General features: G+C 36.8%; 1 protein-coding gene across 6 annotated transcripts in view; it reads right to left on the bottom strand.

Moving 5' to 3' along the window:
* Positions 1-27,032, bottom strand: part of TLK2 (tousled like kinase 2) — a 63,767-nt gene that overhangs the window by 36,048 nt on the left and 687 nt on the right. For 2 of the 6 annotated variants that reach the window (XR_015740064.1, XR_015740063.1), the window contains exons 1-12: positions 26,831-26,962; positions 22,864-22,946; positions 21,209-21,280; positions 20,427-20,496; positions 19,841-19,884; positions 18,695-18,790; positions 16,339-16,506; positions 12,641-12,736; positions 10,545-10,637; positions 4,750-4,860; positions 1,849-1,985; positions 513-665 (exon numbers count right to left, since the gene is read on the bottom strand). Coding sequence is in view for 4 of the 6 variants with exons in the window: in XM_087916250.1 (XP_087772376.1) it covers positions 513-665; positions 1,849-1,985; positions 4,750-4,860; positions 10,545-10,637; positions 12,641-12,736; positions 16,339-16,506; positions 18,695-18,790; positions 19,841-19,884; positions 20,427-20,496; positions 21,209-21,280; positions 22,864-22,946; positions 26,831-26,909 (1,202 nt within the window). In the remaining 2 variants the exon portion in view is untranslated. Of the gene's footprint in view, positions 1-512; positions 666-1,848; positions 1,986-4,749; positions 4,861-10,544; positions 10,638-12,640; positions 12,737-16,338; positions 16,507-18,694; positions 18,791-19,840; positions 19,885-20,426; positions 20,497-21,208; positions 21,281-22,863; positions 22,947-26,830; positions 27,030-27,032 lie in introns of those variants that run through there. The other 4 variants (XM_026718301.2, XM_026718303.2, XM_026718302.2 and 1 more) reach the window with 3 other exon arrangements.

Raw genomic sequence — 27,032 nt, 5'->3', positions numbered from 1 at the left:
GCTGGGAACAAACATGAGTTTATCTGATGTTGACTGTGGTTATCTGTGTTCCTGGCATCCTCCTAACTGGGTTGATTTACTGCCATTCCTTCACTTCTAGAATTCCTTATCTTGCCCTGCTGGAATAATTACCTCATCTTGCTTTGATTGGATTTATAAAGTTTCTGTTGACAGTATTATGGACTTGAATCTCTGCAGCCAGAGGCTGTTCCTGTAGAGTTTTTCTCCAGACCAGAAGATAACCAGGACATTGGGGGCAAAGTTGGAGCTAATAAAGGGATTCCTACTTATTACCTGACTGTGTTGCCTTTGGGTCATCACATCTGATTAGTTTTTGGAAAACAGGCCATGGCCTACTATTCAAATGTCAAATATGGCCAAAACCAAATATTTTTGTGGAGAGAAACTTCATCACAAACACAGAATCTGAGGAGGCCTACTTGAGTAAAACCTAGGAAGTTCCTTCCATTTGACAGCCCCAGAAAGGATTCTGAAATGCTTGTGTCACCTACGTCTCATTTTCTGATCCATTGGTTTTGTTTTTGCGCTGCTTTTGCTCATTGGTAGATGGAGGAGTCTGGCCCATGGCAGGCGGTTTTCGTTTTGCTAACATTTTCCGTTGCCTTTCTATTTCTTCCCTTTGGGAATTTATCCTTTCTTGCTGCCTAAATAAAAGTAGAACATGAACATAGAGAATGTAACATAATATATGCCAATATATGGTTGGTCTTCAACATCCTTTGGTAGGCACACCTGAACAGTACATTTCTAGTAATCCTTAGAAGACTAAATAGCTTAAAGTTTGGGCTTTGGAAATGTTGCCTCCTATTATCAAGCAACAGATTGACTGGTAAACCCAGTTTCTAAGAAATAATTATAAGGACCTTTGTTTTAAATATCAAAAGCATTTATAGTTGCAGACAGTTTTCAAATGAAGAGGCTAATGTTTAGGTGGCACGACAACTGCCTTAATTTCCTCTGTGGAAAAAATATTTTTAGCCTTGTTATCAGTTGCTGAGTTCAACTTAGATGGATATATGTACCTTTCTATTTCTATGTCTTGTACACCAGATAAGAAACCAGTTATTTTATGCATGATTATTAAGAAACCTAGTCATTTCTTTTCTCTTTTGAGATAAGGTATTTGAGCATCAGGGAAACAAAATGGTCCACCAGCCCAATAAAGTCTTTGCTTATCATATTGTTGAACTAGAAGAGCTCTGCCAAGAAGAGTAGTGGGGAAAATGCAAAATTAAGTCGCTTAATGACCACTGAAGTTACAATGACAGAAAGTGACTTATGACCATTTTTCACACTTAGGATGGGTGCAGCATCCCCATAAGGTGATTTACATTCAGATGCTTGAAAACTGACTCACATTTATGACGGGTATGGTGTTCCAGAATCATGTGACCCCTTTTGCAAACTGCTCATGAGCAAAGTCAATGGGGAAACCAAATTCACTTAACAATCCTGTTATTAATTTAACAACTGCAATGATTCACTTAACAAATGTGGCAAGAAGTCAGAAAATGATGCAAAACTCACTTAACAAATTTCTCACTTTAACAACACAAATTTTGGGCTTAATTGTGGTTGTAAGTTAAGGACTACCTGTACTATATTATAAGGTTGTTGTTCATTTACTATTTTATAAATATTTTGTGGAGATATATTTTTGTTTCAGTAAATGGTACTCTCCTGATTTTGTGCAAACTTTTATTTAAAAGAGAACAGTAATCACAAATATTTAAGTTATGTATGGATTAATATACAAAAAAACCCACTGTGTAAATCACCAGTAATCTTTTCTGCTTCTGGAGAAAGCAGAACAAGAAAAATACATACTTGATTAAATTTTGGAAAGCATAGCCATCTGTCCATTGCTCTGTGTAAGAGGCTCCATGCCGGACTGTAGCAAAGTGACCTAATCGCAAGCGATCTTGCATACTCTTATCTCGACAAGCCATCTTTTCCTGTTTTGACTGTAAAGGAAAAAGTAAGGTATCTGAATACTTTGCAAAGTATCCCTATTATATATATGCTTTGAAAGATCATCCATCTTAAAAATGCAAGTCTGGGAAGTTCACAACACCGTACTGTTACTCAATCAAAGCCGATATCAACATAAACAACACTTAAGTTGATTCTCAAAGGGCTGGCTAGTTTTATATTTCTACATAAAAAACATACAGGTGCTCCTTGCTTACCAATCACTTGTTAAATTATGGAGGATCTGAAAAAGGAGACCTGTGACTTGTCTTTGAAACTGCAGTTATTGCAGCATTCATAAGATCATGTGATGATTTGGCCACTTAACAAATTCTGCACATTTACAACAATGACAGTGCTCATTGTAACACAACTATTTAATCATTAAATATTTACCACAAATTCTATTGCTTCATTATTTTTTCAGCATTCTAATGTTTTTGATTGATATCAATTGACTCCAAACATTTGATGATCCAACTACCGTATTTCCCCCCAAAATAAGATCTACCCCCAAAATAAGCCCTAGGCTGATTTTTTGTGGGGTGGGCCTAATGTAAGCTCTACCCCAAAAATAAGCCCAAATGAAGGGGGTGGATTGCCAACACAGGAGACAGCCCTTCCCTGGTCACTTCATGGAGGCTCAGTCCTTTAAACGCAGCGCCACTGTTCACCTGAGCCAGTGAGGGCCAGGAGCTGCCTTTCATTCTGTCTCTCCGAACATCTGGAGGTGTTTCTGGCACAGTCTTGCAGCCCTGGTCCTGCCTATGGTGCCAGGCAACTTCGTAGCTGATTTACAGCTCGCCTTGTGGCTCTGGAGCAGGCGGCAACCACAGTTTGCGCTCCATCAGGCCTAGAGCTTGGGTCATGCTCAGGCTGCTGAGGCAGAAGGCCATGTGGCACTTCGAAATCGGCTCTCCCTGCCACCTCTGCCCAGCTGCTGGGCCTGCTGCACCTTTGCTGCTGGCCTCACAGGGGCTCTTCACCCTCCTGGCTGTGCTGCTCTCAGCAGTGCTTCTGGGATGCTCCTGCCTGGCGTGGGGCAATTTGGCTCAGATCCACAATCTCCAAAGCATCCCCCTGCCATCAGCCTGCCAGGGCCACTTCACCAGTGGTCACACTGCTCTATGTAAGCTCCATGGCAATCCTGCAGCAGGATGGAGGGGGAGATTGCCCCTTCCTCCTTTGTACCCCAAAACCCCATCTTCCCTGGCCACCAAGCCCTCGGCCTGCACCCCTCTTGCTGGAGCAAGATGCGCAAACTTAATGTTGCCTGCCAAGGTTTCCTGGTGCAACATTCTGCCACAGCTTCAGAGCAAATCTCTGCCTTTCCTGCACAAGATTGCAAGGCCGGAGACTCCGAAGCCATGGAGAGGGCATTTTTGGATGTATGTCTGTGCAGGGCTCCTGTTTGAAAGAACGATTGACAGGAAAATCCACCCTTCACTTGCCGATCACTTTCTGAAAGAGTTTTCCTCATCCTGCACACTTCCAATCATTCTCCCTGCTGCTGCTGACCTTGCGGGGTCTCATCGTCCTCCTGTCTGCACTGCTCCCGCCTGGCATGGGGCAATTAAGCCCAGATCTCTGGAGCACCTCCCCTATCGCCAGTCTGTCAGGGCCCCCTTTGCCAACGGTCATGCTGGCCTGCGCAAGCTCTGTGATGGCCCTGCAGCAGGTTGAAGGAGGGACAGGGAGACTGCCTCTTCCTCCTATGTACTCCAAACCCCATCCTCCCTGGCCACTGATCCCCTGCCTGCACCCCTCACATTGAAGCAAGACATGCAACTCAGTGTTACCCATGGAGGCCTCCCAGTGCAATGCTCTACCGCAGCTTCAGAGCAAGCCTCTGCCTTCCCTACACAGGATTGCAAAGCTGAAGGCTTCGGATGGAGCATTTTGGGGATGTGTGTCTGTGCAGAGCTCCCAAAGAAAGGACGATCAGCAGGAAAATCCAGCCCCCCATTTTCTTACTGATCATCCTTTCCTTCAGTCCAGCAGACACACATCCCAAAAGTGCTCCATCCAAAGCCTCCAGCCTTGCAATTCTGGAATGTGCGTCTATGCAGGGATCCCCCAAAAAGGATGATTGGCAGGAAGCCCCCACTCCTAATTTCTTCCCAATCATCTTTTCCTTGAGCCCAGCAACACACATGCCAAAAATGCTCCACCCGAAGCCTACAGCCTTGCAATCCTGCACAGGGAGGGCAGAGGTTTGCTCTAAAGATGCAGCAGAGTGTTGCTCCACAGGTAACATTTCTGAAATATTAACTTTTAATACCTCCCTCCATGCATCTTTGGCACAAGGAAAGGTGATCAGCAGGAAAAGAGGGGGCTGTGGGGACTTCTGGGAGTTGAAATCCCTAAATCTTAAAGTGGGTAAGCAGTTGCCCATGCTGCTGCTGGCCTCACGTGGGCTCTTTGCCCTCCTGGTAGTGTTGCTCTCGGCCACCCTGCTGGGATGCTCCTGTCTGGTGTAAAGAAGATCAGGGCGTGTCGAGAATGTGGTCCGTTGAAGCGTGCAAGTAGACAGTGGGACAGAGAGAGCGGGGCCAGCAATAGCTGCTTCCACTCCTGAAAACTCCCTGAAAATAAGCCAAAGTGCTTATTTTCAATCCAAAAAAGAAGAAACACAGCATGTGTTAAACACAGTGTTATTATTACTACTAGTAGTTATTATCTGAAACAAATAAGCTACCTAATTATGCAAGTTATTGGGATATAACTTCAGAACAAGTTGTGCTGGTTGTAACTCACCTTTTCTACAAGTAGCTTCTTGCTCATTGTTACACACCTATTTAACCGTTCTTTGTATTTCTCAAGCATTTTCTGATGTTCATCTATCTGTCGTCTTAAGTCACAGTTTGCCTGAAAATAAAATATCAAGCAGGTGAAGAAAACAAAAATTACCCTATACTAATTACAATTCATTGTCTTGCACAGATGAGGAAAAGAATTAAAACTATCACAGTTATCAAATATAACAAAAACCATACTCGTGCACACAATAACTTTGGATTGACCATTTACTTAAATTGTTTGAATCTCAAAGAGGGAATTCATATCTCCTAGAGCAAGACTATTTTCGACCCAAAGGTCCAATTTATCACTGCCTCTCCAGTGGCAGGAATCATCCTGGCTCCTCCTGGAATGGAGAATCAATGCAACTTCTCAATCCAGCATTATTATTTCTTTTAGAAATCAGAAGACTTACATTTAGAAAACATTATTAGCAACACTGGAGTAACAATAAAAAAACAAGATCCAGGTCAGCTAAGAATGCTTTCTTTGCTATTCCACCTCCATAGTAATAGCATTAATTGCTTGATTTTTTTAAAGACCGAAATGTTAAAATTGCAGAAATAAATATGCAACATCCCTTCTCATTTTAAAAGTTTATTCTACAATAGATGGGTTTTGTGAGGTTCAGAGAACAAATTTAGATGTTCTAGACAACCTATAAACCACTGGGTCATTTCAGAGATATTTCCTTACCTCTAAAAGAGAAACAGAATAACTAGGAGGGGAAAAGTAGTGGGAACAACTTCTAACTTCCTGCCAACCTGACTGCAGCTGATCACCTTCTGACAGCCAATGACAGGACTGGTATGCATGAGAAGGCTATCCAGCCTTCAGAGGGCTAGGATGGGAACCAGTCTACCTGATTTCTGATAGTTAAAGAAGGGGCTGCTCTACTCTGCTTCTGGAGGGCTAGATTGGGACTACTGAACCTTTGGTGGAAGCGCAGCAGCACTGAAACAGCCACAAATTTGTCATGGGTCCCAGATTTTGGACTCATTCTGTACATTAGCTCATTTGAGGTACCTGAGTTCAAAAAAGTCATTGCCCTATGATGTATTGTTTTTCCCACTTGAATAGAGATACAAATGTTTTATAGTATACAGAAATTCAAATTTCCACATTTTCTTCAGTATCATAGACAGCATTTTATATCTTAAGAGTCTATCAGACCAGGGGACCAAAGAGATGCCTACCAGGGATCAATATTCCTGTTTTACTGTACTTTGTAGAAAGTAGCCAAATACTGCTGTTGAACTTAATTTACCAATATTATATAGTTTGAAGAAAATATAAACTACTGAAGTTAATGCTGATTTCACATACCACTTTTGACAGGAAAATTATCTCTATTCTTCTAGGACAGGGGTTATCAAACTCAATTTCATAGAGGGTCGCACAGGATTGTGGTTGACTTTGGTGTGGCCAGGGTGGGTGTGGCTGGGGTGGGTGTGACCAGGGTGGGTGTGGCAGTGGCATGGGTGGCAGGAGCCACCTGAGGTGGAGGGGTTCGGACCTACCCACCCATGCCCCACACCTGCATACCTGAGCACCCTGCCAGCCAAGCACTGAAATGCTGCAACTGCTGCTGCAGCGAGACAGAGGAGAGGGACTCTCCAAACTCTGTGTGTGTGTGTGTGTGTGTGTGTGTGTGTGTGTGTGTGTGTGTGAGAGAGAGAGAGAGAGAGAGAGAGGGCAATCCCTGCTTCAGTCGGGGCATTTATGCTTCTGGTGGCAGTGGCGGGGGGGGGCAGGGGCGCAGGGGGTGGCAGGAGCCACCTGAGCAGTGAGGTGGTGGAGTATGAAGTAAGGTGGAGGGGTGCGTAGCTGTCCCCCCATGCCCCGCACCGGCTTTGCTTCGTACTCCAATCCCCACTGCCTTGCTTTGTGGCAGTGAGACTACAATGGTTCACATTTCCTGAAGTTCAATATTCTATCCAGATATGACTTCAAGCATATTATATACAAGCTATGTGAACCATTAGAATTAGGATGGACTTTGACAAATAGAGAGAACTCCAGCAGAAAACTTTGTTCATAAGAAAAAAGGACTCAGGATATGAGGCTAAGGCCCCAAATTTTAAATCTCTTCTGGTCAATGTAATAACCAGTTGAGTGTTAGTAACTTGATTCATCAGTTAACCATAAACTCAATGACAGAACCTACTAGAACAGGGGTGTCAAACTCATGTCATCACATGGCATCAGGTGACATATTGGGACTTTCCCCCACTTTGCTAAACTGTACATGGCCAGCACATGACACATCCGGCCCAAAGGCCGGGAGTCTGACATCCCTGAACTAGAACCATAAAGATCCAGCTAAAATTATGCCTAGGGAAAGGCATTAGAAAGATTAATCGACATAAAAATTACCTCAAACTTGGAAGAGAGAGAAAAAAAGCACTGCCTAAAATAATATTTAGTGCAACTAACACTGTCTCACCTGATAAGAACCAAGATACTGAATAAATGATTGGATCTTGAGACAGAAGACCATTTCCCAAATTTACTGAATTTTTCTACCGAATCCTGCATAGTAAATCAAAGCTATTTATGCCAACAGGTTGCTATAAGGATCATCTGTGCTTTGTTGTCCAAAAATTCAAAAGTCGCAAACACAAAGTCAAGTGGAAAGACATAAGAGTAGTAACATCCAAATGCTTCTAGCTAGTTCAGTTTGCTATATATTAATCTTGATATATGTGGTAATGTTTGTATTTCCTGGTTCTAAAAAACATGAGCTACCCAAACTGATATATCATTTGTGGAAATGTTACAAAGGCTTATTTGTTATTTGAATTCTTAAGTAGATACCCTGCTACGCCAATCTGCAATCCAGTTCTTCTTCTCTGCTAAATTATCAACTATGAAGGATGCTTGATGAACCAACAATCTACGGCTGTCAAGATATTATTATGCTTGAAAGAGAAAAGTCTAAGATCTCCTGGCTCCATTTAACGACTTCTGTACCCTTTTCTGATCAGAATATGTAGAACTAAACTAGAGAGGTCCCCTGTAGTTCTGCAATCACCCCATGATTTTTCAAGTAAACAAAGGGTATCTGAAAAGGGCATTTATGTTCTGATGCTGCCTAAGTGCAATGCTGTCCAAACATGTAGAAATGTTTCCTCCATGTCCAATGTATGTCTGACTCGATTAGTGTTAATGCTTATAGTAAAAGTGTACCAAAGGTGTTCCTATCGAACTAGAATGTAAACATATGCCTTTGATAATCAATACAAATTAGAAAATATTTCCAAAGAATGATGCTGCTACGGATACGAGAGAGTTCATGAATTGCTTTAATTATTTTGATTCAGAATGATTTGAGCATTTCCATTCTGATGGCATGCCTGCCCTTTGAAATATTATCTTGCACAAAGGTCAACATGGCCCTGACCTGCTGGACTTCAGAATGACCTTAATAATCTGAATTTTTTCATAGGAACTGGACCAGGACAATGTATAAATTTATTCAATGTTGTTTATTTATATCTGTCTTGCCCTTGGTACAGTTGTTTTCATTCTAAAAATTTTACCCATGCAAATGGATAAAATTTATACAATGGCAAAATGGCAAAAAGTTATTGAATGGCTTTAAGGAATTTTAATTTGAAAATATATGAGCTATTTTTTGCATTATGAGATTAAGTAAAATTGTTATGAAGTCAGTAATAGAATTTTAGAAAGAAGCCATAAAAATCTTTTCTTGAGTCAGTTCTCTGAACTAAACCACAGAAATTTAAGCACTATGAGCTGTTGTCCATTAGCTACCTAGCATCATACTCAGGAAGAAATGTAGTTTGTTGGGTTTTTTTTTAACTTCTATGCTTGATTTCTCCTAGAATGAAAATACCTGGATTTTAATACTTTCTGAATTTGTTTGAGGTTATAAGAGGAATAAACACTTGGGGCCATAAAAGAAGGAAAGAAGCAAATAACATTTTTGTGGGTTTAATGGTTGAGGCAGTTCTGCTTTTAAAACATCCACAGAAGTTTCTGGGAAGGGAATGCAAGAAACTTGAATGGTGTATAGGTATCCGGAGATCTGAAATTTCATATCTTTTCCTAGTCCCTGACAACTGTAGTATAATACTATATGAGAAAAATGTTAGGAAAAGATAATAGGAGGAGAGGATTCCATCTCTTTTTCAGAAAGCTTTATTAGTTTCCTTCAGAAATGGATGATTCCGCCTATCTTTCTAAGCTAACAAATATTTCAAATAGATCTCTTTTGCATGCTATATAATCCCTCTTGTCCTATAATGGGAACAAGGATTGAGAAAACATCTTGCAGGCAACCACTGTTGATTTCTACTCTTATTGCTTTGACTTCTACTCTAAGGCTGGAGCTAGCAATATGGAATATACCTTGTTGAAAGATAAATTTCTCTCAGAAACTGGAGGAAAACAATAGCTTGAAAGAGAAATATGTGTTCCCCTTGAGAAATTATTGAGAATTGTCCTAAATTGATAATTCAAAATGGAGAAAATAGAATATTCTTAAATTTCTCCAGCAGGGAACATGTGCATATTGGAGTGAGGGAGAAGAATATAGAAAAGATGGAAATTAGGAAAAGAAATTATTTAGAAAGGAAGGAAGGAAGGAAGGAAGGAAGGAAGGAAGGAAGGAAAAAAAGAAAGAAAGAACCAACCAGATCTGAATTTTGTAAGAGCTCTAAGCTATTCCAGTCACTTTGTTTGTGAACTTGATAGATGTGAGAATTTTCCCACACAAAAAGGCAGCTGAAAAACTGACTTTTCCTATCAGTTCCATCTGAAACTACTAAACTGAAGTTAAAATGCTCTATATGGTATTTAGGAATATACAGAAGACAATAAAATTTCAGATTGCTCAACTGTTTGGAACACATAGAATTATTGTTTCATCAAAATTGTTCAATTGTAAAACACACACACACACACATATGGTATTCAGCTTTGTTTGGGTATTTTCCCACGTCATTATAGTTGGGCTCTTAAAAGTTGTAGCAACGTTTCGGCAGAATCTCATCTGCCATCATCAGGCTTCTGTATTCTGTATACAATACAGAAACCTGATGATGGCAGATGAGATTCTGCCGAAATGTTGCTACAACTTTAAGAGCCCAACTATAATGATGTGGGAAAATACCCAAACAAAGCTGAATATCATACATGTGAGTACCCACGAAAACTTAAGAAAACACACACACACACACACGTATATATGTATATGCATATATATACACACACACACATACACATATATATTAGGATTTGAGTCCGTTTCTTTCAGGAAAATACTTTAATGTTAAAATTAATTATTACAAAAGAATTATCAGAACACAATCCATTTAATGATTTTATTTTTATTTTATTTTTTATTGTCACAAGCTATTTTAGTATTTTTCAATGCAATAAATTACTATGACTATCTTTCTAGATATTTTCATAGGACTTTCAAATTAAAATCTTTGTAGAGGAAGTGTAAAAAGGAGGGAATTGTTTGAATATTAAGATTGTAAAATTCTTAAATGAATCTAGAGATACGTATTTATCAAGAGAGAATGCAATTACCTTATCAAGGACCTTGCATATAATTGATTATATGTCATTAATGTCAGCCCTTAGCAATTGCTTAGATTTTCTCCATGGCAGCCCATTTATATAACTATTAAATGATACTCTTAATCTCTTGCCTATATTTATACTATATAGATTCTATGGCTTGAAATTTGAATATAGGATGTACAATTACAACTACTTACCCTTAATAAATCATCTATTCTGCCTTCTTTTTTCTCCAGATCAGAGTTCTTACTGTTTTCTAACGCAGATAATTTCTCCATTGTAAGATCAGACTTGGGAAGGAAAAAATAAGTTCTTAAGAAATGATTTACAAAGTAGTCAAATGTGTTATTTTTCTGTTGTGTAAAACAACATAACCAAGGGTTGGAATTACAATTAGTCAGGACAATTATTGTTAATTGTTTCATCAGATTATTGTCTGATGAAAAATATGACTAAGCCTGCACTTCCCAACTTTGTTTAAAAAGAAAATCCTTCTCTGGTCTATTGGAAAGAAATGGGTTGAATTTGAATTTTCCCAGATTTATTTATGGTATTTCTATGCAGCCCTGCTCCAATTACTGAATGTATAACAAGGCTGAGAAAACAATCTATTTCAAGATTGATAAATAAACCAAGGAAAGAAACCTATAACCAGGCCGCACAGGCATTATGTTCTTGATTTCCACAAACTTATCAACATTTGTGAAATAAAGGGAATTAAATAATCTCCCAGATGATCCAATCCATAAAAGAGGAGTTCTATAGCTTTAAAACCAATGGAATTATGACAGTGTCTATAATTTGCCTGTGAACAGTCTTCAGTTTCCCTATGCATTTTACATAAGAGCACATTAGATTTGGATTAGAGAAGACTCATATTGCATAGGAAAATGCTGCAGTAAAAGTATCACCATCTTGAAGACCAAGATTCCCCAATTACTTCCTCATTCAGCCAAAACCTATTATAGGTTCATAATATTTTATTTATAAAATTTCTATACTGCCCATCACACTTGCATGGTTTTGAGAAATTTATAAATAAAATAGTAGCCCTTGAAAACTTGGCAAGCTGATATTTTGAGACTTGATTACTGCAAACGACATTGGAAGCCCTACAGGTAGCAGTATGCACAGCATATCTTGATTACTGTACTACATGATTACTGTGATAATCTTCTTCAACTAGCTAACCCAAGTGTAGTTGAACAGGGATTTGCATCTTTATTTTTGCATACGTGGCAATAAGTATCAGCATATGACGTACTTTTCTTTTATAGAAAAATGGCTGAAGTAAGCTCACAATTACTATGTTCAAAAAAACAATATTAGTGTTCATTAAAATAGTGATGGAGGGATATACTTTAGACATTTGGGATGTGAATGCTTCCAATAGCTAGATGTCTCAGAGAGAGGAAAAAGGAGGGGAAGAAGGGAATAATAGATATTTTAAACAAAAATAACATAGCATAACCTATATAACATAGTGTAACAAACAAATGAAAGGTCTAAAGAAATAAAGCAGAGCAACAACCAAGTTTAATACAAGTTCTAACCTTGTGAAAAGGCATAAAGCTGCAAACAATATATAGGACCCAGGCTTTCACTTATAAAGCAGATGATTTTTAAATATTCTGAAAAAGGCAAGCTAGGTTGCCTAAAATACATTGACTACAAAATATGCTTTGCATATCCTCAGCTATATAAGGCTATAATGGGGCTTGCATGAATTTGTATTTAAAGTTATAGCTGTAAAGCAATCAACAACAAAAATGAAAGCAAGAAACTTCCTAGATGGCACAAATTTTCAAAGAAAGATGTTCCAATATTGTCCTGATGCAGGCAAATGAATCCTTTAAAAAAAGAAACCTATATTAAGTAGAAATATATCATATATACTAAAGAGTGAGAAAATCTTTAGCCAAAATATGAACTGAATACCCATTTGACAAAGCGGAAAAAAGTGTTGATTAAAGAACAAGATAAAAGCTGGAAGTTGAGGCAGGCACAACAGTAAAATTATTCTGAAATTTGTTATTCAATGGAGACTATTTCACTTCAAGACAGCCTCTAAAGCTAAAACATTCTTAGATGGAATCATCACAACTAAGTTTTAAGTTTCTTGTGGACGTATTCTGTCCTTACATCACAAGTTTCAATTTTTTTCTAGTAAAAGGTGAAAGATTTATATGATCTAAAGAGAAACAAGAATATATTTCCATTTATCTGTCAAATTGACATATATTTGATTTTAATCGGGTATAGCTTTGCACTATGTTATTCATTTGTCTTGTACCTGTGTCTGTTTGTACTGGACAGAAATTTGTTTCTGAGAACTGCAGGAATGCTCTGTGTTTCCTGAAACTGCAGATGAGGGACTGCCTTGCTGGCTCTGTAAGAAGAGAAGCAACACGTAAGTTGTATAGTATTTTACAAAACACATTCTTCCTCACTGTTATTTGAAAGAAAAACCTTTGAAGAAAAATAGCTGTATGTGGTCAACCTTAAGAGGCAACAAGTTGCATACCCAGTTTTTTTTTTCTAGTTCTGCACCCAAAGAAAATCTAATAAAATCAGGAATATTTTTAAAACTTCTGTGTAAAACATGATTCATCCTGGATTATAACTCGTCTTTATCAAAATTCAAATTTTTCTGCTCACAAAAATAATATAAATTGCATTAATTATTTTCACTGAAATCGTTCAAATAATTTTAATTTATTATTTTATTTTTTAGTCTGACAAACAGCTAGCTTCTGTGACAATGAGTTAAATAGCAAACTCTAAAATTAAATTTGTTCTTGTAGATGAAGGTCCCTTTCTCTTGAGTATACACATTCTACCAAGACAGAATTTGAAAAGCATTGCAGAAAAGTAATAGCTGGTTGATTGATGAGAATTTTTTTTTTTTGAGATAAGAAATGGTTGGCCTCTAAATTAACTTGAATAGCCCCAAATTAACATTCCATACTTTTATAGAAACAGTTTTGATTCATCTTCCAAACAACTTGTTTATAGTAATGAATTACACTATGGCTTATCATTACTTCCAACATCTAAAATTCCTACAAAATATATAATTTTAATACATTGGAAAATTTAGCTTTTGAACCTTTGACCTACTACTTTATCATCATGGAAACATGAAAACCATGCAAATGCAGGAACATGCAGATGAGAGATGAACATTACAGCAGAAAGAAATATATCTTTGTCAAAAAGTAGATACCTAAATAAACAATAATTCCAAAATAATTCTATGTTGAGGGATTATTATTATTTTATTATACTGTTATGAACTGCAGCAATCAGGAACCAAAATTTTAAGAAAGAAAATAGATTCTATTGCAGCAGTGGAAAGTACATACTGTCTAACCACACAAGATCCATTTAGTCCCTGGACTTCCGGTTTGCCAGGCTTCGGTGACAGCAGGGATTCGCGTTTCTCCGCGATCCCTGCTGTGCTAGCTGTCTTGGTGCCTCCGATCCTGACGGATCTGGAGGATAAGGCTGCCCTGTTGGGGTAGCTGAAGATAGGGGGGATCCGGACAGGGGTTGAGGGGTATCGCAGACCCCCTCCCTAGCCGGCAATAATCCTCTTTTCTCAAGGTGGTGGAGCGGCGGTCTTAATGGCCGCCACAAAGAAGCTGGCAACTGGATTAAGAATGTGCAGGAGGAAGAAGAAGGAAGTTTTAAAATGAAAGTTTTCTTGGCTGAACCAGGACTTTAAGGATATATCTAATACCTGGAAAATTACTATTTTTTTTGGATGCTACAATGTCTCTAATGGAGGTTTTCAGCAGCGAAGGAAAGTGTTGAAAGAGAAAGTTACTCTCCCTCCCTTATGGAATTAACAAATGGACATGGAAAATCTGCTCTCTAACAGAAGGTAAAAATTTAAAGCCCTTTGTTACAAGTGGGAAGGGAGAGGCTTGGAAAAAAAAATTATTTCAAGACTTTGTTGGAGGAGATGCTTTGAAGATAAAGAGATTAGAAGCTAACTGCAAAAAGATTTAAAATACAGATTGGGTTTTTTTCCTAATTGACTTTACCCCAGAAAGAGAAACCGTAAAAGGAAGAAGTTTGTGCTTTGCCTGGACTGTTTGATGACTTTGGGATTTTGGGGAATTGATTTAAGTTTGGAAATATTTGATTGTTTGAATCAAATATTTGAATATTTGATTAATAACAAGAACAGGATACAGAAAAAGAAGAAGAAAAAGTTTATAATGGCTCTACCTCTCGATGAACTAAAAAAACAATATCTAAAAAGAAGGAAAGAAGGCAAGGACGCTATGGGAGAAGCCCTTTGTTTTCTAGATATGGCGCTTGCTATGTTTCAGCAAATTAAACAACAGCTGGAAGAAGCGGAGGAAGAAGAAGCCATTTTTAATGAATTAAATAGCGTGATTAAGAAAGAAAGGAGAAAGAGAGGAGGGAAAAGGAAGGACTTAAGACATAAAAAAATATCTATGAAAGAGAAAAATAAGATGCAAAAACAATATAATGCCAGAAAGCAAAGGGAAAGAAGAATGCAACAGAAAGGGGAAGCTAAGAAGGCAGAGGTTTGGAGAGGAGTGGGTAAAAAGTCTAGGTGGTCCAAGCAAGAAAGGGAAAAGGGGGAAAAAGTTATAAAGGTATAAAACAAGATGGGAAAAAGAAAAAAAATTTTAGGTATAAAGGGTAATGTATGATTCTTTTTTTAAAAAAGGGGGATTCTGCATAGTACACGATAGTACTGTAGCAGTTGTATTTGTATTAAAAATAGAAAATTAGAATTTTATAAGATTTAATAAAATATTAAAATATTAAGGTACAATGTTAAAATGTTTAATAATGAATGATTTTAAGTTTCAATAAAACATTAAAGGAAATGTTTAAAATATTAGTTTAATTATAGAGTTTAATGGGCTAATGTGTTGGTTATTATATATTTATTACTGTAGTATTTGTTTTTGAAATAGTAGAATGTACTAAGCAGAATCAGATTGGGACTTAGGTGTTATTTCAAATTTCAATTTAGGGGAATGATAGAAAGGCATCATACTCTGATTAGTGATTTCAGGAGAAATTATTCTTTTTTTATATTGGGAATGAGATAGATGTAAATGGAAAAATGGACTAAAGATATAAAAATATTGTCTCAAAGCAAGATGAAATATATAAGTGGGGAGGAGTTATATAGAAGATATAGAATGGTAAACAAGATAGGTAATGGTATATAAGAAGAGCATGAATTTAATTGAAGTCCATACAAAAAGAGGTAATCTGGGGCCAAGTTACTTTCTAAAAGGAAGTTTTATGTTTTTTATGCTTTATGTGTGTGTGTCTAATTGAGAATTAATAAAATCTTGGAGGAAGGCCAGATGAGAACAAGTGTAAACAAGCCAGAGGAAAATATAAATGTGATGATTGAATAGCAGATAAATTAGAAAAGAAATGTGATTGAATAAGAGTAAAGAGAAATAATGTGAAATTTGTTAAAGGGAATTTACGTGGCTACATGGAAATGGGATAAATTAGAAGAATGTGATATAAAATAATGTGTTACCTGCCTTGTAAAGATTTATAATGGAAAGAGATTTTATGTTTTTAATGTCTAATGATGTTCTGTTTTGTTTGTTGTTAAAATCAATAAAATTTCCTTAAAAAAAAAAGATCCATTTAGTCCCCCTTGAGGGGTCTATGACAACTCACCAACATGGCCAACTCTTTGCAGAAAAACTCGCTATGGCCAACTTGCCATAAGACAACTCACTGCGTGATGAAAATTACACTAATATCAAAAAAATGGTGGAACAGAATCATTAAAGAAAGGGTGCAAAAGAAAGGACAGAATGAAATGTGAATGGCAAAAATTAAAATAATTTTTATCTTAAATAATATAATTCTTAAATTGCTCCGTAGTGACTTATCCCGTGGTGAGTTGTCCCATGGCAAATAGGTCATGATTGTCCCATTCCACCTTAACTTTGGTCATTAAGCCTTGCTCACCGAAGCAAATGGAAAACAGAGGCTTGTACCCCTCTGTGCCAGTGGCTCGCCTTCTAGCCGCTGTTTTGCCATCATTGTCGATACCAGAGTTGGGACAGCAGAATGCTCCTCTGGCGCTTCCTTGGCTGCACTACCGTCTACTCCGTAAAGTGGCTGCTCCATTCGTCGCTGTATACATTAAAGAAAATTATCAGAAAAAAAGGTTATGTGGAAACAGTTATAGAACTGAGCCATGCAGCAGTTTGGACACAAAGCTAGTAATTTTTTTTTTTTTCAGAGAGAAAGATACATCTAAAGCAGGAGTATCAAACTCAGTTTCATTGAGGGCCACATCAGGGTTGTATTTGACTTTGGGGCCTGGTGAGCAGAGCCAGAGTGGACATGGACAGCATGATGTCACTTGTGTTGGGGGCACCTGTGGTGACTCAAGTACTCTGCCAGTGAAAACAGGCTTCTGAGCTCAGTTTTCGGCTGCAACAGCCTTCTGCAACCTCTGCCAGCAAAAACAGAGCTTGAAGGGACCATGCACAGCCCTCGCGAGCTCAGTTTACAGCTGGGACGGCAGCCTGCAACCCTCTGCCAGCAAAAACAGAGCTCAGGAGAATCGCACGCAGCCCTTGCGAGCTCAGTTTTCACTGGCGAAGACTGGCCAGTCCTATTTTCAGGGATGCCCTGCCGGTCAGATCTAAGCACCTCATGGGCCACATCTGGCCCACAGGCCTTGAGTTTGACACCCCTGGTCTAAAACAAGCAATCATGGTGCTCTCCACATTTTTTCTTAACAAATTGTAATGAGATCAGAGGTTTTTTTTAATAGAATATAAATTTTAGTGTTCCATGTTTGAGAAGTAGAAGCCTAGGTTCATATGATACCATTTGAATACATTCTTCATTTCTGAAGTCACAGGAATCCCCTAGAATTAACAAAACCAGATTGCAAGTAAGTGTATTGCTTGTTGTGTGATTTTGTTATGTTAAAACAAATCAAGAAAATAAGTGCATTAAATCCACAGAAGGCTCCATAAATTTGAATCAAAACTTCTAAATTACTGGACACTAGGGGAGAGGAGTCTCTTCTTTCTCATGGTATTACCATCTATTCTAATTCGCCATGGAGCCTTGGTTTAAAAAAATAAAACGATTCCTCCCCCCACCCCCGCTTGCAGATACTAAAAGGTTAACTATTCTTATTGACTCTAATGCACTATACTCTTTATTTTTCATTAAAATCCTCCATTTGGAATGTATTTGTTAGATTTATCTTGTACCTTTTCTTCAGAAGCTTAGAGTTGGCCATTTTTTATCCACAAGAACAAACTGATTTTTAAAATACTGGTATATTTTTGGCTTCCTTGTAGTAATAGAAGCCAAAGACAGTAGGCAGACATATGCACATGAATGCATACACTCACACACAGAGTAAACAAATACTCTTAGGCTCCACTGCCTCTCTATCCTTAGGATCAATTACTGGACTCAAGCTTTCTCTCAGGACTTGATAAAGATCATATGATAATAGATTTAGATAAAAAAATGTTTACACAAGCATTCACAAATACCATCCCCTCATTTTTTTTTTCTTATAGTAATAGGCTTAGTAAAGGGCCACATCCTGGACTCTGAGAAAAACAAACATGTGTTTAAACAGAATATTAAGAAAAATCTGCCAATGGCACCTTCTGCTTGAGGGGCAGATATAGGAAATCGTTACAAAAAATGTGACAATCACAAAGGGTAGCTGTAATATGAAACTTCAGAACAGACCTGTTAACTATGACCATGCATATATAGGAAAGAGTATTTTTGCATATATGTGTACTATATTCCTCCAAGTTGAAACATTTTGCCTAAAATGTGATGGCAATAAATGTTCTTCAATTTACTTATTTGAATAAACTATGAAAACACTTGCTAGTCATACTTCCAAAATTAATCTTTTTAAGGAAGGCAGACTACGTATATTTCATAATAGAGACAGAATAATAAGTTTATCAAAAGTCAACTTTACAGCCAATTATCTTCCTTTTAATTTCTTTCAACATGAGTCAATTTACAACAAACCAACATATGAATTTGTATTAGATTGTAGCTTTAATAACATTTACACACACTTAAAGGACTGCTTGTATTATAGGATTTAGCTTCCTGAACTGGATCTTAATTAAAACCTACCCAGAACTGGGTTATACAGATAATGAAAGCTAAGAATTAACATAGGACAGGAAACAAAGGCAAAGAGATTCTACTATATAATCATAGAAGATCTGCACTGTTTCTATCACATGTATGTATTAACAGAACTATAAATGTTCTCAGAAAATTCTCAGGATATTACTCTATCCTGTTAGGTACTTACAGGTAAGGGATTAGATAAGGAATGTTGTGGTGAAGATCGCGCTACTGGTGGCACACTTCTCCCAGGGCTTGTTCCTGGACCACTTCCACCAGCAAACTAAAGCAAGAGAGGAAGAAAATGAAAGAAGGCAAGTATCAGTAACTTCAGGAATGCTTTTTAATATAAATTTTATTTGTATGCTTTTCTTTAACACACGAGTGCTTAATAAACAGAGTACTGTCTGGGTCAATTTACTTATACATAATATCAGTAAGAAAAACAATATTTACTTGTACATAGAGATATTCTTCCAACTTCTACCTTTATTGCTTAACCATTGGTAAAACTAATCCTATGTTAAAAATATTCTGTATCTTCTTTATTCTTTATCTTTAATGTTAACATATCCATTTCCACACAGTCTAATATTCATTAAATTTATGTTTTCATCTGTAGGAATTTCCTTTTTCAAATATTGTGCAAATACAATTCTTGCTGCTGTCAACATAAGTAATATTAAATAAACAACCACTTCTGTCATATTTTTCTGGTAATATACTTAACAAAAATAGTTATGGCTTTAAATTTATATGTTGCTTTATCATTTTCTCTAACCACGTATATATTTTTGTCAAATACATTTTTTGCCTTTGGGCATGTCCACCATGTACGAGCCTGTTATCTGACTGCATTTCCAACATTTAACGAACATATTTTTAAACATCTTTGCTAGCCTTGCCAGTGGCAGATGCCACCTGTAAAACATCTTATGTAAGTTTTCCTTATATATAGTTGTCATTGTCAATTTATAATTTCAATCCCAAAGTTTTTGCATTTGTCTAATTCTATTGTATATCCAAAGTTCTTTGCCCATACTATTATTGTTTCTTTCACTTTTCATCAGGAATGTTCTGTATAGCAAGTTAAATACAGAAGTACAACCAAATTATGTCTACAAAGGGAATAAAAAAATAATCAAGACAAATTGCCTGGAAAACTTAATCATATATTTTCAAGGCCTACTACTGAGGAGTGTACATAGAATTTGGAGGCTGTTTCTTAAACTAATGTGTGTGTATACACACTATATATGCATACATACATGTATGTATGTATAGATAGCTAGATACAGGGAGAGGGGAGAGAAAGTGCACAACATTGGCTTACCTCAAAGTAGTCACTAATTTTATGTCCCCTGGGAATAATTTTGTCTGGAAAGAAAAACAAACATTACCATAAATGATATTAAATTAAATAATTTAAAAATACTACAATACTTCAATTATTTTACTGGAATTGTTTTGATTTTGAGATATTTTGAATGTCATGCAAAGCTAGTCAGTGGAAAGGGGAAAGAAAGAAAAAAACGATGTATGTATGAGGAAGACATTAAGAGAAACAATTTAATAAAAGAGAAACCACAGCAAATCAGAGAAAATGCAAATGCTGAATATAATTTAAATTAAGAGCTTCTGGTTGCTCTTTATGAATATATTACAGCTGTAAAAAAACAGCAGAAAAGACACATTTACTTAAGCATCAACTAAATTAACATTTTTCAATATACCATTTTCAATATAGCCCATTTTAATATAACTTTTCCAAGAAATGTTCCAAAGAAAACACAGCATATGATATCATTTTGTTATCTAATATATCATAATTTCATTACATATTAGAAGATTGTTGCATATGTTCTGTATATACTGCAGAAAGCCATCAATTTTTTAGATATTCTAAATAGAAGCCTTACTTTGATTGGTTTCAAATGGTTCACCTTTCCTCTTTCTGTTGCGCTGATCATTTTGTTTTTTTTCAGGAGTCTTAAAGGGGTGAAAAAAATCCAATGAATTTCTACAAACATCTAAGGATTTAAGGTCACAACTTTTTAAAAAATGAAATATGGTTATCAGCAACTCCTCCACAGATATTTTAACTTTCAAAACAGACTACATTTCCATTTTTGGTACTTTTAGATGTGATTATGGAACACCATACTCAGCAAATAACCAATTACTGATTAGTGTAAATTAGTTAAGTTGCTGCAGTAGTCCTGAGTTAAGCAGAATATTTTTTATTGTCAAAGATTAAATTAAGACTTTTTGGTCAAAGTCATCCGCAATATATGCAGTCCTCCATTTATGATTAAGATTATAACAGCCTTGGAAAAAGTGAGTTACAACTGTCATGTTGCCATGTGGTTATGTGATCGCAAATTAGGCACTTAGCAACTGATTCACTAGTTTTCAACAGATAAAGCATTTTATGATCACATGATCAAAATCTGCAACCTTCTCATCTGGCTTCTCACAAGCAAAGTCAATTGTGGAAGCCAGATGCACTTAAAATCTGTGATTCACTTAATGATTCCAATAGATACTTAATGTCTGCAATGATTTATTCAATAACCACATAGTAGTCATAAAAATGACTCTGGTCATCAGGTGACTTGCTTAACAATCAGATCATTTGGTGGCTAAAATTTTGGGCTAAAGTCCTCTGTGAAGATTATTTGAAAAATATCATTTTAGTTACCTCCAGTTCTTTGTCACTCAAGGAACCCACACTGCACAAACTCTGATTGGAAGATTCATTATTCAAAGGACCCTAGTGTATGAAGGAAACAAACATGTGTTACCAACAGGAAACTTTGTCTTCTTTAAATTCCTTTTACCACAAAAGTCACTGATAATGATAAATTATGATAATTCAGATTGTTATCTATTATGACAGATAGAGGCACCGCTTGTATCCAGGGGGTGGAGGCACCCAACTGGGCTGATCACTTTGAAATTGTATATCCCTGAAAATCAGCCCTAGTGCTTATTTTAGAGGGCCCCCCTCAAAATATAAGACCGGATCTTATTTTCAGAGAAACATGGCAAATTAGGCAATGCTACTGGTAGAGTAGATTTTTATAAAATCAGCAAGGTATTCAACAATGTCTCACATGCTACTTTATTAATAAAATGGTACAATATGAGATAGATTATAGAATAGCTGACAAATTGTTAGATGAATTTCTATATGGCTGAATGACTAACAAGCAGAATACCACAGCACTGTTTTATGCCATCTGCTATTCAATATTTTTTATTAATAACCTGAAGAGGTTAAGAAAACAGGATTATCAAATGTAAGTTACACACACAAAGGTGTAAAAAAAAGAAAACAAATGAAAGGGAGAACCCTACCCTGACATTAAGAAAAGAATATGAATATTCTAGCAAAACACACATTAATATTAACTAACACTATGATAAAGCCACTAAGCATCAAATTTAGACAATGGAATATTATTTTCTCATTCTATTCTGTCTCTATCAAGGCCTACTTGGATATTGTTTTGGACAGAGGTGTAAAATGAACACTGACAAATTGAAACAAATTTGACAAAGTTGGAGACTAGAAACCAAGTTCTAAAAGGAATAGTAAATAGGCATTTTAGTTTGCTTAAAAGATTGTGAAATTTCAGATATCTATAGGGTTGTCATATTGTTGAAGAAGTAGACTCATTTACTGGAGAGGGCAGGTCTAGAATCAATAAGTTACAGGTAGGTGAGAGTTGGGGGGTGATTTTTTTTTAGATTTTGTTCTATTGTATTTTATTAATTTATTTGATTCTTTTTGTTAGTTTTTATTGTTTTGTTTTAAATATGGTTTTACATTCTGTAAGCCACCTTGACTTGCCATGGGCGAATAGGTGGCAATATAACTTTAATAAATAAATAAATTTATTCTGAAATTTTGGGGGATGCCTGGAAGAAAGAAGGATTTTGGAGGATGTAAAATGTAGCTAATAACTATTTTAATTATTAATTATTTTGGCATTTGTAAGTTGAATTTTATCTATATTTTTTAATGTTTATCAACGTGGCCCTTTTTTCCTTTATTAATTGCACAAGTCTGCTTTAGAATATGATTTAAAAAGGCCAGTCACAATTATCTTGATTTTGAAGATGCAGTAGATCATCAATTTATATGGTTTGGACAAGTTTCATTATTATCATACATGTCACTGAAATCAACAAGTTGATAATAGGACTTTGAATCAATTCCTTTGTATGAAATATGACCATGCAGATCTCAGTTATATCCCTGCTATTTAACATATCCCCATTTCATAAAATGTTACCAAAACATGCAGAGATATACATACAATTAGCCAACTGGTTGTGCACATAACTAACCTTAGCAACACCTGCTCCAGTAAACCTGGCCTCTAACAGTTCCTGTCGTCGTGGATCCAGGCTGTGCAATTCTTCCATCATATCTGATGATAAAGAAAATAGAACACTTTAAGAACAGTTAACGCTATCCAAATTAATAATCCATTAATAATATTCTACTCTTGATTAATATGAACTTATTTACACAATGACCCATAAACTCAAAATGGGACTTTACATTCATTTATATGTATTATACAACTATAAGAATATTGTACTATTACTTTCTCCATTTAATTGAGCATAATTGTAATAGTTTTTTCAAATTTAGTCACTTATCACTTATTCAGTTCACTTATCTATGCTTTACTAAATAAATACTTGGGTGGGTTTGCTCAACATGCTAAGCTAAAAACTTATAAACCACAACAACTAAGTTCGCACAGCATACTTAATCCAGAAGTGCCTTAAATCTCCATTCCTATAGCAAAATATTACAGATCAGCATTTTTCCTCTACTGTGTTTCTTGGAATGCAATATCAATAAAATCTTTTACATTAGAACTATTCTATGAGGTAAACATCTTAAGAATAGGAAATTAAGGATGGAACTATTGAATTCAAACTGCAGAACAATGCTGTTAAAAACAAATGGTATAGAAAAAGATTTAATTACAGTTCCACAGCCTAACTGCAAAGGAATAATATAATCGTATATGTACATAGAGTACCATAATGTGCTCTAAAATGACTGTACCTATCAGATATTCTCTTGCAACAACAAGAGTGTAAAACTGCATCAAATATTGTCACTGCTCATCATTAACGTCAAACCACAGAAAATATGACTTGCTTTTACTATCCATGACATTCAGAAATTGAACAGATAGCTCTCTTCTGAAGGACTCCTTTCTGATATGTTCATTTTTCAGAATTAACTGGGAAGGACAAGTTCCAGCAACAGGCACTCAAGCAACCTGATATATAAAACTGTATAAGATAGAACTCCAAAGTGACCTTATATGCACAGTAGCAATTGTATGTTCCCAGAAACTCAATTCTTAATCACATTCCTCTTTAGAACTGACATTATCTCTGGGAAATAACTAAAATATAACAAATTTTTTTAAAAAAATGCAAATATATTTATAAATAAAATAGTTACCATATGTCCTCCAGTGTATAATTATTAGTCAACCTCTAATCTTTTTAGAGTGAAACAGAAATGAGACCATGAATGGTTAATAAGAAACATTTACTTTCATTTTCTACTAACTGATGAAATTCCAGTCAGCTCTACAAGGAACCTATTACTAAGGTATGATAGCACAAGATTCTCTGTGTACTGTGAATCTTTATGGGTTGCCAGTTATTTAGAAGCAAGCATACATTGTTTAAAGCTGGTAAGGCCTATGTAGGCTGGAGCACTGTCAAAAATCATTCCTGCTTTACTTGGACAAACCCATAATGGGAGTCCTGGCAAAGCAGGCAACACACCCTGGAGTGAACTGTAATCCTCTGGAGTGAATTGTAATCCATTTACACAAACAAAGTCCAGATGAAGTTTTGAGAAATAGTTGAATCTGAGGTTCTAGCCATCTGTCAGAACAATTCACCAATCATGAGGGCTTTTTTTAAAGAAATTTTTTTGCTAGTTTTATTCTTGAGGATAACTCAATCCATTCATCATTTTAGGGTACTGTACTATTGCAAAGCCTAGAGAACATCTTAGTTATAGAACAAATAAATGGACATGACAGCAAAATTTTGCTTGAACATGTTCAATGAAATAAGTGAAGTAATTAGAAGCAAAATGGTACAATTGAGAGATATCAAATTGACTGATTCACATATTTCCAAACACTTTATTCCCAGATTTGTTATTTTCATTTCCCCAACAAATGATAAGGCACTGAATCATTCAGCATCTAGCACATGCCTAGGAGGAATATTCCTGAAGGGCAGCAAATGCCCTTGAGAGAGGGGAGTTGAGAGAGAGAGAGAGAGAGAGAGAGAGAGAAAGAAAGCTGACATCACACCAATTATTCTCTTTGCTTTTTATTTTATCTCAACATCACTTCTCTGGAAGACTGTTGTAGAAAAAAACCATCTGTGGATATTGTTGAGGTTCAGTGGCTATTATAAAAACATTGATATTTTTTATAATTTGACATGTAGTGGTGCAACAGAATACCTAAAGGGCTGTTTTCTCCCATATAAGGCTATATATTTAGTTACATTTTGTGGACAAGTTCACCTCTAGGATCTGCCAACCTCAGAGCTAGGTTTAGTCTGGATTATGGTGCTGTTTGTTCAGAATTCCCTATCGAAGAAGATTCACTTCATCCTGCTGGCGCTTCAAATAGATTAAGATTCCCCCCACCCCATCAAGCATTGGTTATTGCCTCTATTGGTTAAGTCTTTCTGTCTGATATTTTGTTAATTTATTCACTTCAAATATTTTAAAAGATGATGCAAATAATTATCAGATGACTACAAAAGCATACTACTAATAGAGGAATGTCCAATGAAATTATGAACCAAAGCCTTACAAAGGTAGCTTCTAATTATGTAAAAAAAATTCTGCAAATGAAATAACATCCCAAAAGGTTGAACAGAAAATATATAAATCCTTTCCTAAATTACAATGATGTAATATTTTAAGGAAACCTGATTATTTCCCATTCAGAACCTTTGACAAAAAAGAAATTGAAAATTTATGTTTGAAGGATGGGGTGGTGATAATAAACAGTGCGTTAATGGATAAGTATTCACTTCAGCTTTCTCCAATTTAGTATAATTCCACATGTGCTGGGATTACAAATTGCAAATTTTCAAAAGCATACCATATTTTCTAGGAATTTGGGGAACTCCATTGTAATACATCTGGAGGGTACCAAGCTGCAGAAAGCTAGCCTAATCAAGTTCAAACAGGAATACTTATAAATCAAGTTATAAATCTATCAAGCTTTATAATAAACTATCAAACTTTTTCTGCTCCTTTCACAAGTACATTCACTGTACTTTTCCATTACATTTCCTGTATTTAATTTCCAAGGATACATTGTTAACATTCATTTCACCTAGTTTCCCAAGATATAACATTCATGTGAGCCTTACAAATTTCTCCTAGTTATTGGCTGAATCCACTGGTAATACAAACTAGGTCTTGGAGACCTAAATATCTGTGGGATACTACCATACAAACCATTTTCATCAAAAAGATGGACACACCCTTCCAAATTTTTAACAGGAGGAAGTTATCAGGTAGTAGCTTGGGAGTATCAGATCCTAAAAGTAATTGCTTGTTCCAAATCAATTCATTGACACAAACAAGAATTCACCCATCTAACGTAGATCTCTAGTTATTTACCAGAAGAACAGCCCCACCCCTCCTTTGAACCCCTTTTAATCAATTAACCGGCCCCAAACCTACCCAAACTTCCAGCTGAAGTTACTACTACTCTTCCTGGCCTTCCCTCCCCCGAGGATGTGGTCGCAGCCATCTCGCTACCTAAGAATACACCCCAATAGCCCCAACACTTCTAGGCCAAGATTCAATCCTTGAAGCTAGGCCCAGCCAACCTTCAACGGCACCCCGACTTTCGCTCAAGGAGTAAGCGCAATCCCACGCCACTCCAAGAAAGGAGTAACCCCAGTCTTTCCCACCCACCGCTTTTATAGCCGCGAGGAAGGCTCCCCCTCAACCGACCAGAACGCTCCCATAGCAACAGCCAGGCGTTCGCATTCGCGGCCCCCCAACTCTCGCCCTTTGGCAGCCCTCAGATGTACCCCTTCTAACTCCGCGATGTAGGCTCGCCCCAAGGCCCGCACATGGGGCGGCAAATCCGATCGCCATGCGCGCCTGTCCCCCCCCAATAATATCCCCCACCCCAATCTATTTCTTATTCTTAACCACAATAAACTCTTCTCTACCCGCGGCCTATAAAACACGCGCGCGTGTGCTGGTATGCCCCCATAACGTTACCATAGCAACAAGAACCCCGTTTCTGAGGCTTAGCAGGGGGTGGGGGTGCGCGTTCCCCTCCCCTCCGCACAGTTACCATTGTAGCAAGCAGGCGAGGGCTCCGAGGCCCGGACGGTCGGCCAGCAACCTCGTCCCCGACTGCATCTAGACAGCAATTGAGGCAGCGGAGCGGAACAGGAAAAAGCGAACCCAAGGCCAGCGT

This window comes from Pseudonaja textilis, chromosome Z (genome assembly GCF_049901715.1).
Source record: "Pseudonaja textilis isolate UNSWEBS1 chromosome Z, rPseTex1.2, whole genome shotgun sequence".
In the NCBI taxonomy this organism is placed as follows: domain Eukaryota; kingdom Metazoa; phylum Chordata; class Lepidosauria; order Squamata; family Elapidae; genus Pseudonaja; species Pseudonaja textilis.
The sequence above is the reverse complement of the archived record's forward strand: the minus strand, read 5'-3'. Positions and strand labels throughout refer to the sequence as shown.